General features: G+C 44.5%; 1 protein-coding gene across 1 annotated transcript in view; it reads left to right on the top strand.

Annotated features, from left to right (window-relative positions):
* The window catches only part of QTRT2 (queuine tRNA-ribosyltransferase accessory subunit 2), a 33,863-nt gene that overhangs the window by 15,810 nt on the left and 4,255 nt on the right, over positions 1-13,798 (top strand). Inside the window, exons 7-8 of the mRNA XM_084843109.1 lie at positions 3,141-3,292; positions 7,199-7,316. Of these exons, the coding sequence (XP_084699235.1) occupies positions 3,141-3,292; positions 7,199-7,316 (270 nt within the window). The remainder of the gene's footprint in view (positions 1-3,140; positions 3,293-7,198; positions 7,317-13,798) is intronic.

Below are 13,798 nucleotides of genomic sequence, written 5' to 3'. Positions count from 1 at the left end.
ATGGTGGCCCTTTTCAGGGTGTCCTGGCAAGAAGTTGAGCATCTCTGCCCAGTGCAAATAAGTAGCTTCTCAGTATTTTTCCAGTACTTTTTTGTCAAGCTTGCAAAATACATATGTGGAGGAAAACAAACATTTAGTGTTTGTTTACTATGTTTATTAAAATATTTCTAAACCACCCTTTATCCTTATGGATACAAAGAAGGTGTGAGGAAAGCATGATCAATTTGCCATACAAAATAAAAATGAACAATGTTGACCTAAATTAGTCACATAAAATAAAATATACAGTAAAACAATAAACAACTGAAGAGCAGCTAAAACTAGAACGGACTAATAGGTATACCTAAATTAAAATGCCTGGGCAAATAAAAATGTTGAGAGCTGGTGCTGAAAAGATTGCAGTGTTGGTGCCAGTCATACGTCTTGGGTTTGCTGATCGTTTGGAAATTAACGTTTCATTGCATATGGGAATTGCACTGCTTCTCCTTCAAGTACCCCCCACGCTTTTCAACAGTAGAGTACTACTGATTATCTCTGATGGTTGCATCATCATCATTATGATTATTATTAATAATAATTTTATTATATTAAATTTATGCATTACTTCCCACTGCAAAAAGCAGTGTCAAAGTGACATACACACACAAATACAGACATACATAATTAATATAACAGGAAAAAACCAAAGTCAATATAAACTATAATAGCACAGTAATAAAAAAATAAAAGTAAATACCATAAAAACAATCTAAAAACAATACAATATGAAAAGTGTTAATCCACGGTACACCACCTCCCCACCCCCCACCCTTGATTGAAGACAGCAAAAGCAGCCAACAACAATTGGGCCATAGCTAATGTCCAAACTGGGATAAGAAGTATGTCTGCCTGGCAGCATCGACACCAGGTGAGCTCCTTTGGGGTGAGCGTTCCATAAATGTGGGGCTATCACAAAAACGGCCTTTTTCTAAACTGCCACCCCCTCCGCTTCTCTCGTTGGGGGTGCACAGAGAAGGACCTCTGAAGTTGACCTCAGGGAGTAGGTTGATTCATACAGGGAAATGAGGCCCTTGAGGTATTGCGCTCCTGAGCTATGTAGGCCCCGTGAACTTATCTGGATGATCAAAAAGTACATATTTTTAATTTTTTAAATCCTCTTCCCTCTGAAGAAGGGGCATGGGGGGGGAGTGTTGTGTCATTCATTATCAGTGATGTTGCAGGCATCAAATAGGGCTTTGTGCAACTAATTCCACACAATCTGTACAGTACTCCAAATTGTAATAGCCCAATTAGCAAGAGCATCCAAGCGGCTGAGTTGACCCCAACCCCATGCTAGGCTTCCCAAGCCTTTCTACTGCAACTCTACGCTCTCCCCGTGCCTGCCTGCCAGCTGCCTTGGCCTCTGCACTAGCTGCCCTCCTTCCTCCCTTCTCCTCATTGCACTCACCTGGAATGGAGAAAGCTGGCAAATACAAGTGTGATGGAGGAGGAATATATGGATATATATCCTTGTTTTTAGTGAGTAATAACCGTGATTGCTGCTAGAAGGATTGCTGTTAAGGAACTATAAATGTTAATTGCTCGTATAATTGCTCTGTTAACTGAATAGCATTTTCCTATCCAGGAAGCTTAAAAATAAATTCAAGCCATGCTCTAAGTTTTCTAAGGCTTGAGTTTAAATACAGTCAGAAAAGTCATTGCTAAAATGACAATTTGTTATACCACTGCCTGTTTTTAGGCATTTGCTAAATGTATTGACCTAAATTAGTTCGTATAGTTGTCAGCACAGCCGTTATTCCTGTGGGAGAGCAAAACTGCTGTTTCTTCACCTTCCCAATCTTTGACAAAGCTGCCTGCTGAATCTGGAGTCTAGCACCATGGTCACTAAGAAGCATGGGTGAATCCAGCTGCATTTTCAAGTCCCAGGGGACATTTTAATGCTGGCTGTTGGGAAAATGCTGTGGAAAACAATTACTTTGGGCGAAATGAGCTCATGTGATGTTGAAGGCATGAAGGAGAATATGCATGATGCCAGTAATACCATTTATCTTGGGGTTGTTGGTTTTTTTCCCCATACCTACTAGAGTAAAGTAAGTAGGTGTATTGCTCATGCAACCTCCAGCAGTTTTTATGCCTATCTACTAGAGAGGACCTTTTCTAAGGATCCAGTCCTGCAGTCAGTCCAATAACTAGGTTAAGAGTCTACACACAAAGTGATTTATACTGCAGGGTTTCAGGTTTAGACTTTCAGACTGTTTACTTCATCTCCATTTACTTTAAAGGGAGAACAATGTAGCATGAGTCAAGAAAAAGCATCGCAGCTAAGCAGCTCAGGTATAACCTAGAATGTGAACTCAGATGAATAAGATAAGAATTGAAAAGTGTTTTGGACTCTGAAAGGTGCTATAGAAATGATGAATAGTACTGATGATCATCATCATCAATTCAAGCGGGCTTAGGAGAAACAGCTTGGTAAACTTTAAATGTTGATCTTAGGTTAAATAAATGACTGTTGTCACTGCCCAAATAAAAAGTACATCCGATATGTTAGATGCAAGGGAATTTGACATGTGTTGCAGTATATTGAATGAGTTGCAAACAAAAGATACCTCATATGCTGTACCCTGCCCCCTTGTAAAGAAAGGGTGGCTTAAAAATCCTAATAAATACTGTACAAGATGCTTTTGCCAACCTATAAAGATCTATATAGTTTGGGTCCTGCATGTCTCAAAGAGTACATCTACATATATGGTTCCTCTTAACCATTAAGGTAAGGCAGGGTGGACAAGCTTTGGGGACCTTTATATCCACTACTGGTTTTCAGTTTAAGGCCTTCTTGGTGGTGGCTCTGGGGATTATGGAACAAACTCTCTGATGATATCTACTAATGCCAACCTTGCAAGCATTTCGGAATGCACATAAGGCCTTCCACTTCTGCCAGGCTCTTAGGCATGTTATTATGTATATATGATTTGACTGCTGAGTATAAATGAAATATATGTTGGTAACTGTTACTTTCTTGGAATTTTAAGATAAAGTGGAATAGTGTTTGTGCACACATGTATAGAATAGGGAGATAAAATTAATAGACTGCAATAAGCTTCTGATTAAAATAGCTTTTATCTTTGAATCTCCTGCAGACTCATCCATGGTATTGGCAGGCCAGATGAGGTTCTGGAATGCATTGAGAGAGGGGTGGATGTTTTTGAGAGTTGTTTCCCTTACCAGGTGACAGAGCGGGGCTGTGCTTTGTCCTTCAGCTATAGTTATCATCTGAATCCTGAAACAGCAGGTATTTTTTTCCTGATAGTCTTGTTGGTGTGGATATTGGGATAAATAATGTATGGGGTTATATTAAGTATCTTAGGCTGCACTCCTAGACACACTTACCTGGGAGTAAGTCCCATTGAACTTACTTTGGGGACTTCCTTTTTGGTAGACACACATGGGATTCTGCTTTAATTCACCTATTCTGTATCTCATTTGTCACAAGATAAACAATACTTTGTTACACAAGAAATGCTGTTTTTTAGAGGAGAATGGATTTTATTGATCATATTTATCAGGTATAACATGCTTTATAGTCCATAGATTTTATTCTGAACTCAAGATAGTTGACATTTTATAGTGGAAAGTTAAAATACTTCTTGTCTTCAACCTGATCTGGATAGCACCAAAGAAACCATGCCCAATATTTAAGAAGCTCTTTTTCTTTTTGGAGTCACCTTGCTGATGCCCTCCTTAAAAAGCTGCATGCATTAATATACGTTGCATGTATGTTTTGATTTTTTGCGTTGCAAAACTGAAGTTCCTTGGTCTGACAAGAAAGTTTAGGGATTGTTCCTTTTTCTTCATCAAAATATTTCCAACAAAGCTAAGTTACTGTCGCTCACAAACAGAGCAAGTGTGAAAATGTAGGCAAAAAAGGAGCAGCAGAGAGCATTCTTAATGGTTGGGCCTTAGTGTTTTTCATGCCTCGACAACTCAGACCAGACAAGTATATCTTTTATCACATTTTCCAAAAGCCCCACTTAGAAGTTGACAAGTCATATAGATTTTAAAGTGCAAAGGGGAAAGACTTTGCTCCTTTGTCCTCTTTCATAAGACAAGCTGTAGAGTCTTGCTCTGTGTGCCTTGGTAATTTGTGATGGAAAGACCTTTTTATTTTTTATTTTATTTTTTATTTTTAAAAAGAACAAGAAATCTAGTTGCAGAATTTCCAGAGGATGGAGAGCTTTCACATGCATTTAATATCTTTTTTCTATTCCCAAGATTTTATGAAAGTTTCAACCTGTTAAAAACTTACAGCTGGAATATAGGCCTCTCTTCACCTATAAAAGCATCACTACTGTGACAGCCTAAACTTTCTGACTGAAATCTTTTCAGCAAGCTGACCAACTGTCAGCTCAAATATGGGGTATAGATCAATGCAGGTCATTTGTGAAATCCATCAAAATAAAAATAAATCAATGAATCGGGTAACTGTACAGTGTACTAAATGTAGTTTAGGCAGGAATGAATTTTATAGTACCTATTTGAGGTGATGGAAGGTAAGATGGCAGAACAACAACAAAGACATGCAGCCATTTGAGATTCAGACCTTTCATCAGATTATTTTTTTATTATTGCATTTCTATACTACCTAATAGCCAAAGCTCTCTTCACAGTAATTAAAACCATAAAATACAACATGATAAAATACAATTTACAAGTTTAAAACTGCAGTATAAAATAAAAATAAAAACCAAAATAAAACCAGTGCAAAGTTTTTAAAAAACAGTAACAGATTTAAAACAAGAGAAACTGAAAGACTAAAATGCCTAGGAAAATAAGATCTTTGCCTGATACAGTGAAGAACACAGTGTAGGTGCCAGGCAAGCCTCTCTGGGAAGCTCATTCCACGACGGGATGCCACAACAGAAATAGCCCTCATCTGAGTAGCCACTCGCCTTGCTTCCTTTGGCAGGGTTCCTGGAGAAGAACTGCTGAAGGCATTCTTAGGGTCCAGACACGTATATATAGGAGGAGACAAGCCTTCGGATAACCTAGCCCAAGCTGTTTGGGACTTTGAATATTAATGCCAACACTTTGATTCAAGCCCGGAAATGGACTGGCAGCCAGTGCAGTTGGAAAAGTACTGGCGTAGTGTGATCATGTTGGCCCCATTAACAATCTCGCTGCCCTATTTTGGACCAGCTGAAGTGTCCGGACTGTTTTGAAAGTCAGTCCCATGTATAACACATTGCAGTAATCCAGGCAAGAGGTTATCAAGGGTATGGATAACTGTAGCAAGGCTATCTCTGTCCAGTTGAGGGCGTAGTTGGTATACCAGCCTAAGCTGATAAGTAGGGATGGCGGAGAATTTCTCCCCGAAACTTCGGGGGGCCGAGCGCCAACGTGTTTGGCCCCCCGAACAAGTTTCGGGGAGAAATCCTCCGCCCCCCCGCCCCCCCCCCCCGGGACGGGACTTACCTTCCCTGAATGTCCCTCCCGGCGGTGGGTCCGGCTGGCGGTTCGTCCGGTGTTCGAGCGGGGCGGGAGCGGCAGCCGGTCTTTTGACCGGCTGCCACCCCCGCCATTGCAATGAAAGGAAAAAAAAAAAAACGTCCCCTGATAGGCTACGTGACGATTCACGTAGCCTATCACGGCAAGATTTGCAAAGTCAGCCGTGATAGGCTACATGAATCGTCACGTAGCCTATCACGGGTGACTTAAAAAAAAAAAAAAAAAAAGTGTGTACGGATAATGGCGGCCCCCATAGGGAGCCGCCATTCGCGTTCCTTATTTGGTCGCTGTAGTCTACGTCAATGTTTACATAGACTACGGCGAAAATAAGGGCAACGCTATTTGCGTTGCCCTTATTTTCGCCGTAGTCTACGTAAACATTGACGTAGACTACAGCAACTAAATAAGGAACGCGAATGGCGGCTCCCTATGGGGGCCGCCATTCGCGTACGCGCTTTTTTTTTTTAAAGTCACCCGTGATAGGCTACGTGAAGATTCACATAGCCTATCACGGCTGACTTTCCAGATCTAGCCGTTATAGGCTACGTGAATCGTCACGTAGCCTATCAGGGGACGTTTTTTGTTTTTGTTTTTTACTTCCGTGTTCGCGGCCGGGCGAGGCGGGAAGCCTCCTCCCCGGCCTGAATTTCGGCCGGGCGAGGCGGGAAGCCTCCCCCCCCGGCCTGAATTTCGGCCGGGCGAGGCGGGAAGCCTGCCCCCCCCGGCCTGAACTTCGCGGGGGGAGCAGCGAAGCGCTCCCCCTCACCGCGAAAAAGCTGCGAGAAAAGGTAAGTGACTTTCGTTCACCCCTAGATAAAAGGTGCTCTGTGCCACCGTGTCTGCCTGTGCCTATAGTGACAATGCTGGATCCAAGAGCACCCCCAAACTACAGACCTGATCATTTTGGTGGGATGCAGCCCCCTCCAGAACAGGCTGGACATCACTTAGCCAGTCAGGCGAAACACCCACTAGCAGTACCTCTCTCTTGTCTGGATTGAGTCTCAGTTTATTGGACCTCACCCAGTCAATTACCATGCCCAGGCCCTGATTCAGAACAGCCACTGTCTCACCTGGATTTGATGAAAAGGAGGGGTAGAACAGAGTGTCATCCACATATTGATGACATTTCTGCCCACACCTCTGGATAGCTTCTCCCACTGATTTTGTGTAGATGTTGAACAGCATGGCGGATAAAATAAAGCCCTGTGAAAACCCATAGCATAGCTGCCAAGGCACAGAGCAATAATCCCCCAGTTTCACCATCTAGAATTGGCCATCCAAGGAGGAGCAGAACCACTGCAACCCAGTGCCTCCAACTCCCAGCCCAGACAACCTATCCAAAAGGATACATACCATGGTCAGTGGTACTGAAAGGCTCCAAGAGAATAAACAGGGTCGCACTCCCCCTGTCTCTCGTCAGAGGTCATCCCACAGAGCAACCAAAGCAGTTTCCATTCCAAAACTAGGCCTGAAGACCAATTAGATTGCCTCCCTTCCACCTGTCCTATCACCTCTTGAGTATTATCACTTTATTTGGTTCAACTGTATCATGATAATCATTTAATTGCCACTGTGGGTTTTCATAAGGGAGACATTAATAGGAGTCACTTTGAAGTATTTCAGATTGGAGGAGAGTGCCTATTCTTCTGTTTTCATTTCACCTTATTAATGATGTACTTTTGCTTCACTGCAGTCATAAAAGAAAATGGACAAACAGATGTGAAAGAGAAAGAAGATGAAAAAACAAAAAATGAAACATTCAGTGGAGTTCAAGGAATTACTTCATTTGAAATACATTTGAAAGACAAAAGGTATGTTAGTATGGCAGTTTAGTCTGAATTACCAGCTTCTGCCATAGACTACTCCCAAGTTACTTTACTTGCTACTTCAGCCTGCACTCCTGGACACATTTACCTGGGAATAAGCACCACTGAATATAGTGGGACTGAGTAAACATGCATGGTATAGCTTTGTTAGCCACAGTCTTTAGCCATTTTCTTTGGAATAGACCCATTTATATGTGCTTGTTGTTGTTTATTAATTCAGTCGCTTCCGACTCTTCGTGACTTCATGGACCAGCCCACGCCAGAGCTTCCTGTTAGCCGTCGCCACCCCCAGCTCGAGTCCGTCACCTCCAGAATATCATCCATCCATCTTGACCTTGGTCGGCCCCTCTTCCTTTTGCCTTCCACTTTCCTAGCATCAGCATCTTCTCCAGGGTATCCTGTCTTCTCATTCTGTGGCCAGAGTACTTCAGTTTTGCCTTTAATATCATTCCCTCAAGTGAGCAGTCTGGCTTTATTTCCTGGAGTATGGACTGGTTTGATTTTCTTGCAGTCCAAGGCACTCTCAGAATTTTCCTCCAACACCACAGTTCAAAAGCATCTATCTTCCTTCGCTCAGCCTTTCTTATGGTCCAGCTCTCTCAGCCATAGGTTACTACGGGGAATAGCATTGCTTTAACTACGCAGACCGTTGTTGTCAGTGTGATGTCTCTGCTCTTCACTATTTTTTCAAGATTTGTCATTGCTCTCCCCCCAAGAAGTAAACATCTTCTGATTTCCTGGCTGCAGTCAGCGTCTGCAGTAATCTCTGAGCCTAGAAGTACAAAGTCTGTCATCGCCTCCACATTTCTCCCTCTGTTTGCCAGTTATCAATCAAGCTGGTTGCCATAATCTTGGTTTTTTTGAGGTCTAACTGCAACCCAGCTTTTGCACTTTCTTCTTTCACCTTCGTCAGAAGGTTCCTCAGCTCCTCCTCGCTTTCAGCCATCAAAGTGGTATCATCTGCATATCGGAGATTGTTAATGTTTCTTCCAGCGATTTTAACTCCAGCCTTGGATTCATCAAGCCCAGCATGTCGCATGATGTGTTCTGCGTACAGGTTGAATAGGTAGGGTGAGAGTATACAACTCTGCCGTACTCCTTTCCCAGTCTTAAACCAGTCCGTTGTTCCGTGGTCTGTTCTTACTGTTGCTACTTGGTCGTTACACAGATTCCTCAGGAGGCAGACAAGATGACTTTGTATCCCCATACCACCAAGAACTTGGCACAATTTGTGATGATCCACACAGTCAAAGGCTTTAGAATAGTCAATAAAACAGAAATAGATGTTTTTCTGTAACTCCCTGGCTTTCTCCATTATCCAGCAGATATTGGCAATTTGGTCTCTAGTTCCTCTGCCTTTTCTAAACCCAGCTTGTACACCTGGCAATTCTCGTTCCATGAATTGCTGGAGTCTACCTTGCAAGATCTTGAGCATTACCTACTGGCATGTGAAATAAGTGCCACTGTTCAATAGTTTGAACATTCTTTAGTGTTTCCCTTTTTTGGTATGGGGATATCAGTTGATTTTTTCCAATCTGGTGGCCATTCTTGTATTTTCCAAATTTGCTGGCATATGGCATGCATCATCTTGACAGTTTCTTTTAAACTGTTGTGCTATTTATATCTTAACATTTTAATATGTGCCTGGGAGGACTATTGGGCAACTCAGGGAGTCAGAGAGGTGCCACCATAACTGTGGTCACGGGCAGGGGGAGGTATGGCGCTGGGGGATTAACAGGCCAGATGAGGAGAAGAGGGGCTAGACACCTTACAGCTCTCCCCTCTTCTGGTTCTTCCCCCAACCTGGTGGTTCCTGGCAGCCTTACCAGTCTGCCCTCGGGTCTGGTGGTGCTGCTGCTGAATGCCAGGTCGGTCCAAAATAAAATCTCCCTCATCCATGATTTGATTGTGGATGAGGGGGCTGACCTGGCATGTATTACTGAGACCTAGGTGGGGGAACTGGGAGGGGTCACTCTCTCCCAGCTGTGCCCTCCGGGGTACTCGGTGCAGCACCAGCACCGACTTGAGGGTCGGGGAGGGGGGGTTGCCGTGGTCTATAGGAATTCAGTCTCCCTCTCCAGGCTTCCTGCTCATTCGAGCGCAGATCTTGAGTGTTTGTACCTTGTGTTGGGTACCCGGGACAGATTGGGGATTCTGTTGGTGTACCGCCCATCCCGCTGCCCATCAGACTCCCTGCCTGAGCTGACGGAGGTAGTCTCGGACTTGGTGTTGAGGACCCCTAGGATGATGGTCCTGGGGGATCTCAACTTCCATGCCAAGGCCGCTGTATCCGGGGCGGCTCAGGACTTCATGGCCGCCATGACAACCATGGGGCTGTCCCAACATGTCATCGGCCCAACGCATACAAAAGGACACACGCTTGATCTGGTTTTCTCGAGTGGGCAGGAGGATGGTGATTTGAAAGTGGAGGAATTAACATCTGTCCCTTTGTCATGGTCAGATCGCTTCCTGCTGAGGTTTAGACTCCTGGCGGCCTTTCCCCTCTGCAAGGGTGGGGGACCTATTAAAATGGTCCGCCCCTGGAGATTAATGGATTCCTATGGATTCCAGAGGGCTCTGGGGGATTTTCCTGCTGGTATGGCTGGTGCTCCTGTCGAAGCCCAGGTCGCTCTGTGGAATGCAGAGATGACTCGGGCGGTTGACACGATCGCGCCCAAGCACCCTCTCCCTCTGAGCAGAGCCCAGCCAGCTCCTTGGTATACACCTGAGCTGAGGGCAATGAAGCAAGAGGGGAGACGGCTAGAACGCAGGTGGAGGAAAACTCGTGCTGAGTCTGACCGAACACAGGAAGAGCCCACTATTGAGCCTACTCTGTGGCGGTGAGGGTGGCAAAGAGACAGTTCTTTTCCGCCAGCATTGCATCTTCTCAGTGTCGTCCAGCGGAGCTTTTCCGAGTGGTTCGCGGCCTGTTACATTCTGGGCCAGGGAGAGAGACGGTGGAACCCTCGGTAGCACGCTGTCACGAGTTTGCACGGCACTTTGAGGATAAAGTCGCTCAGATTTGTCATGAATTGGACACTACCATTAATGCAGTTCCATTGGTAGAGGCGTTCAGAGCACCGTCTGGTCCAGTTTTATTGGATGAGTTTCAGTTACTGAGGCCTGAGGATGTGGACAAGGTGCTTGGCCAAGTCCGATCGACCACTTGTGTGCTTGACCCTTGCCCTTCATGGCTTATTAAATCAAACAAGGAGGGGTTGTCCGGCTGGGTCCAGGAGGTTGTAAATTCCTCCTTGAGAGAGGGAGTGGTGCCTGCCGCTTTAAAAGAGGCAGTAATTAGACCACTCCTGAAAAAGCCTAACCTGGACCCAGAGGATGTTAACAATTATAGACCAGTGGCCAACATCCCCTTCCTGGGCAAGGTGCTTGAGCGGGTGGTTGTAGGACAGGTCCAGGCACTCTTGAATGAAACGGATTATCTAGATCCATTTCAATCAGGCTTCAGGCCTGGTTTTGGAATGGAAACTGCCTTGGTCGCCCTGTGGGATGACCTCTGCCGGGAGAGGGACAGGGGGAGTGCGACCCTGTTGATTCTCCTGGACCTCTCAGCGGCTTTCGATACCATCGACCATGGTATCCTTCTGGATAGGTTGTCTGGGTTGGGAGTTGGAGGCACTGCACTACAGTGGTTCCGCTCCTACTTGGATGGCCGATTCTAGAAGGTGGTGCTGGGGGATTACTGCTCTGTGCCATGGCAATTGTGCCATGGGGTTCCACAGGGCTCTATTTTATCCCCCATGCTGTTTAACATCTACATGAAACGGCTGGGGGAGGTTATCCGGAGGTGTGGGCTGAGGTGCCGTCAATATGCAGATGACACCCAGCTCTACCTCTCTTTTACATCAAAACCAGGTGAGGCAGTGACTGTTCTGAATCAGTGCCTGGGCATGGTAATGGACTGGATGAGGGCTAATAAACTGAAACTCAATCCAGACAAGACGGAGGTACTGTTAGTGGATGGTTTGTCTGCCCGGCTAGGTGATATTCAACCTGTTCTGGAGGGGGTTGCACTCCCCCTAAAGGATCAGGTTCGTAGTTTGGGGGTGCTCTTGGATCCAGAACTGTCACTTGAGGCACAGGTGAACTCAGTGGCACGGAGCACTTTTTATCAGCTTAGGCTGGTATACCAACTACGCCATTATCTGGACAGAGATAGCCTTGCTACAGTTATCCATGCTCTGATAACTTCTCGTCTGGATTACTGCAATGTGTTATACGTGGGGCTGCCTTTGAAAATGGCCCGGAAACTTCAGCTGGTCCAAAATAGGGCAGCAAGATTGTCTTAACAGGGACTGGCCTGCGAGCTCATATTACGCCAGTACTTTTCCAGCTGCACTGGCTGTCAGTCCATTTCTGGGCCCGATTCAAAGTGCTGGTGTTAACATTTAAAGCCCTTAACGGCTTGGGGCCAGGTTACCTGAAGGATCGCCTCCTCCCATATGTGCCTGCCCGGACCTTAAGATCATCATCAGCGGCCCTTCTCCGTGAGCCCCTGCCAAAGGAAGTGAGGTAGGTGGATACTAGGAGGAGGGCTTTTTCTGCTGTGGCACCCTGGCTCTGGAATGAGCTCCCTAGTGAGGTTCGCCTGGCGCCTACATTGTATTCCTTTCGGCGCCAGGTGAAGACCTTTTTATTTTCCCAGGCATTTTAGCATTTTAGCTTTCTAAATTTTTATCTTTGCTGTTTTAAATCTGTATTTTAAACTCCTGCACTGCTGCTAGGTTTTATTGTGGTTGTATTGTTATATTGTGGTTTTAATGTTCTGTATATTTTAAATTGTTTTATTGTGTGTTGTTTGGATTTAATTTTTGTGAACCGCCCAGAGAGCTTCGGCTATTGGGCGGCATAGAAATGAAATAAATAAATAAATAAATCTTGCAAAGTTTTAAACAGTTCAGCTGTCATCTCCTGCTGCTTTGTTATTAGCAATGCTTCTTAAGGCCCATTCAATCTCACTCTTCAGGATGTCTGGCTCTAACTCACTGACCACACCGTCAAATCTATCCCCGATATTATTATCCTTCCTATACAGATCTTCCGTATATTTTTGCCACCTTTTCTTGATCTCTTCTGCTTCTGTTAGATCCTTGCCATCTTTGTTTTTGATCATACCCATTTTTGCTTGGAATTTACCTCCGATGTTTCTAATTTTCTGGAAGAGGTCTCTTGTCCTTCCTATTCTATTATCTTCTTCCACTTCCGTGCATTGCTTGTTTAAAAATAATTCCTTATCTCTTCTGGCTAACCTCTGGAATTTTGCATTTAATAAGGCATATCTCCCCCTATCACTGTTGCCTTTTGCTTTCCTTTCTTTCTTGGGCTACTTCCAGTGTCTCAGCAGACAGCCATCTTGCCTTCTTGGTTTTCTTTTTCTTTGGGACATTTTTTGTTGCCGCCTCCTGAACAATGTTGTGAACTTCTGTCCATAGTTCTTCCGGGACCGTATCTACTAAATCTAGTCCCTTAAATCTATTCTTCCCCTCCACTGCATATTCATTAGGAATATTAGTGAGCTCATATCTAACTGATCTGTGGGTCTTCCCTATTCTCTTTAGTCTGATTCTAAATTGTGCAATAAGAAGTTCGTGGTCTGAACTACAGTCAGCTCCAGGTCTTTTTTTTACCGACTGTATAGATGTCCACCACCTTTGGCTACAAAGGATGTAGTCAATCTGATTTCGGTGTCAACCATCTGGTGAAGTCCATGTATAAAGTCGTCTTTTAGGTTGTTGGAAGAGAGTGTTTGTTATGCACAGTGAGTTGTCTTGGCAAAATTCTATCAGCCTATGTCCCACTTCATTTTGTTCTCCCAGAGCATGCTTGCCTGTAATTCCAGGTGTCGTTTGACTACCCACCTTAGCATTCCAGTCTCCTGTAATGAAAATAACATCTCTTTTTGGCATATTATCCAGTAGGTGCTGCAGATCCTCATAGAACTCATCTACTTCTGCTTCTTCAGCATCTGTGGTTGGGGCGTGTATTTGGATCACTGTGATGTTAAATGGCTTACCCTGAATTTGAATTGAGATCATTCTATCGTTTTTTGGATTGTATCCAAGCACTGCTTTAGCCACTTTATTATTAATTATGAAGGCTACTCCATTTCTTCTGTGGTCCTCTTGTCCACAGTAGTAGATCTGGTGGTCATCTGATGTGAAGTGGCCCATTCCAGTCCATTTCAGTTCACTGACACCCAAAATGTCTATATTTAATCTTGACATCTCCCCAATAACCACATCTAATTTGCCCTGGCTCATAGTTCTTACATTCCAGGTTCCTATGGTGTGTTGATCTTTAGAACATCGGATTTGTTGTTCACCACCAGCACCGTTGGCCGCTCACCGTCCTTTCGGCTTTGAGCTAGCTGCGTCATCACATCTGGGGCTAGTTGAACTTATCCTCTGTTCCTCCCCAGTAGCATTTTGACCGTCTTCCGACCTGGTAGT

Source organism: Heloderma suspectum, chromosome 3 (genome assembly GCF_057233095.1).
Source record: "Heloderma suspectum isolate Gila_16-S chromosome 3, 16-S_ref, whole genome shotgun sequence".
Classification (NCBI taxonomy): domain Eukaryota; kingdom Metazoa; phylum Chordata; class Lepidosauria; order Squamata; family Helodermatidae; genus Heloderma; species Heloderma suspectum.
The sequence above is the reverse complement of the archived record's forward strand: the minus strand, read 5'-3'. Positions and strand labels throughout refer to the sequence as shown.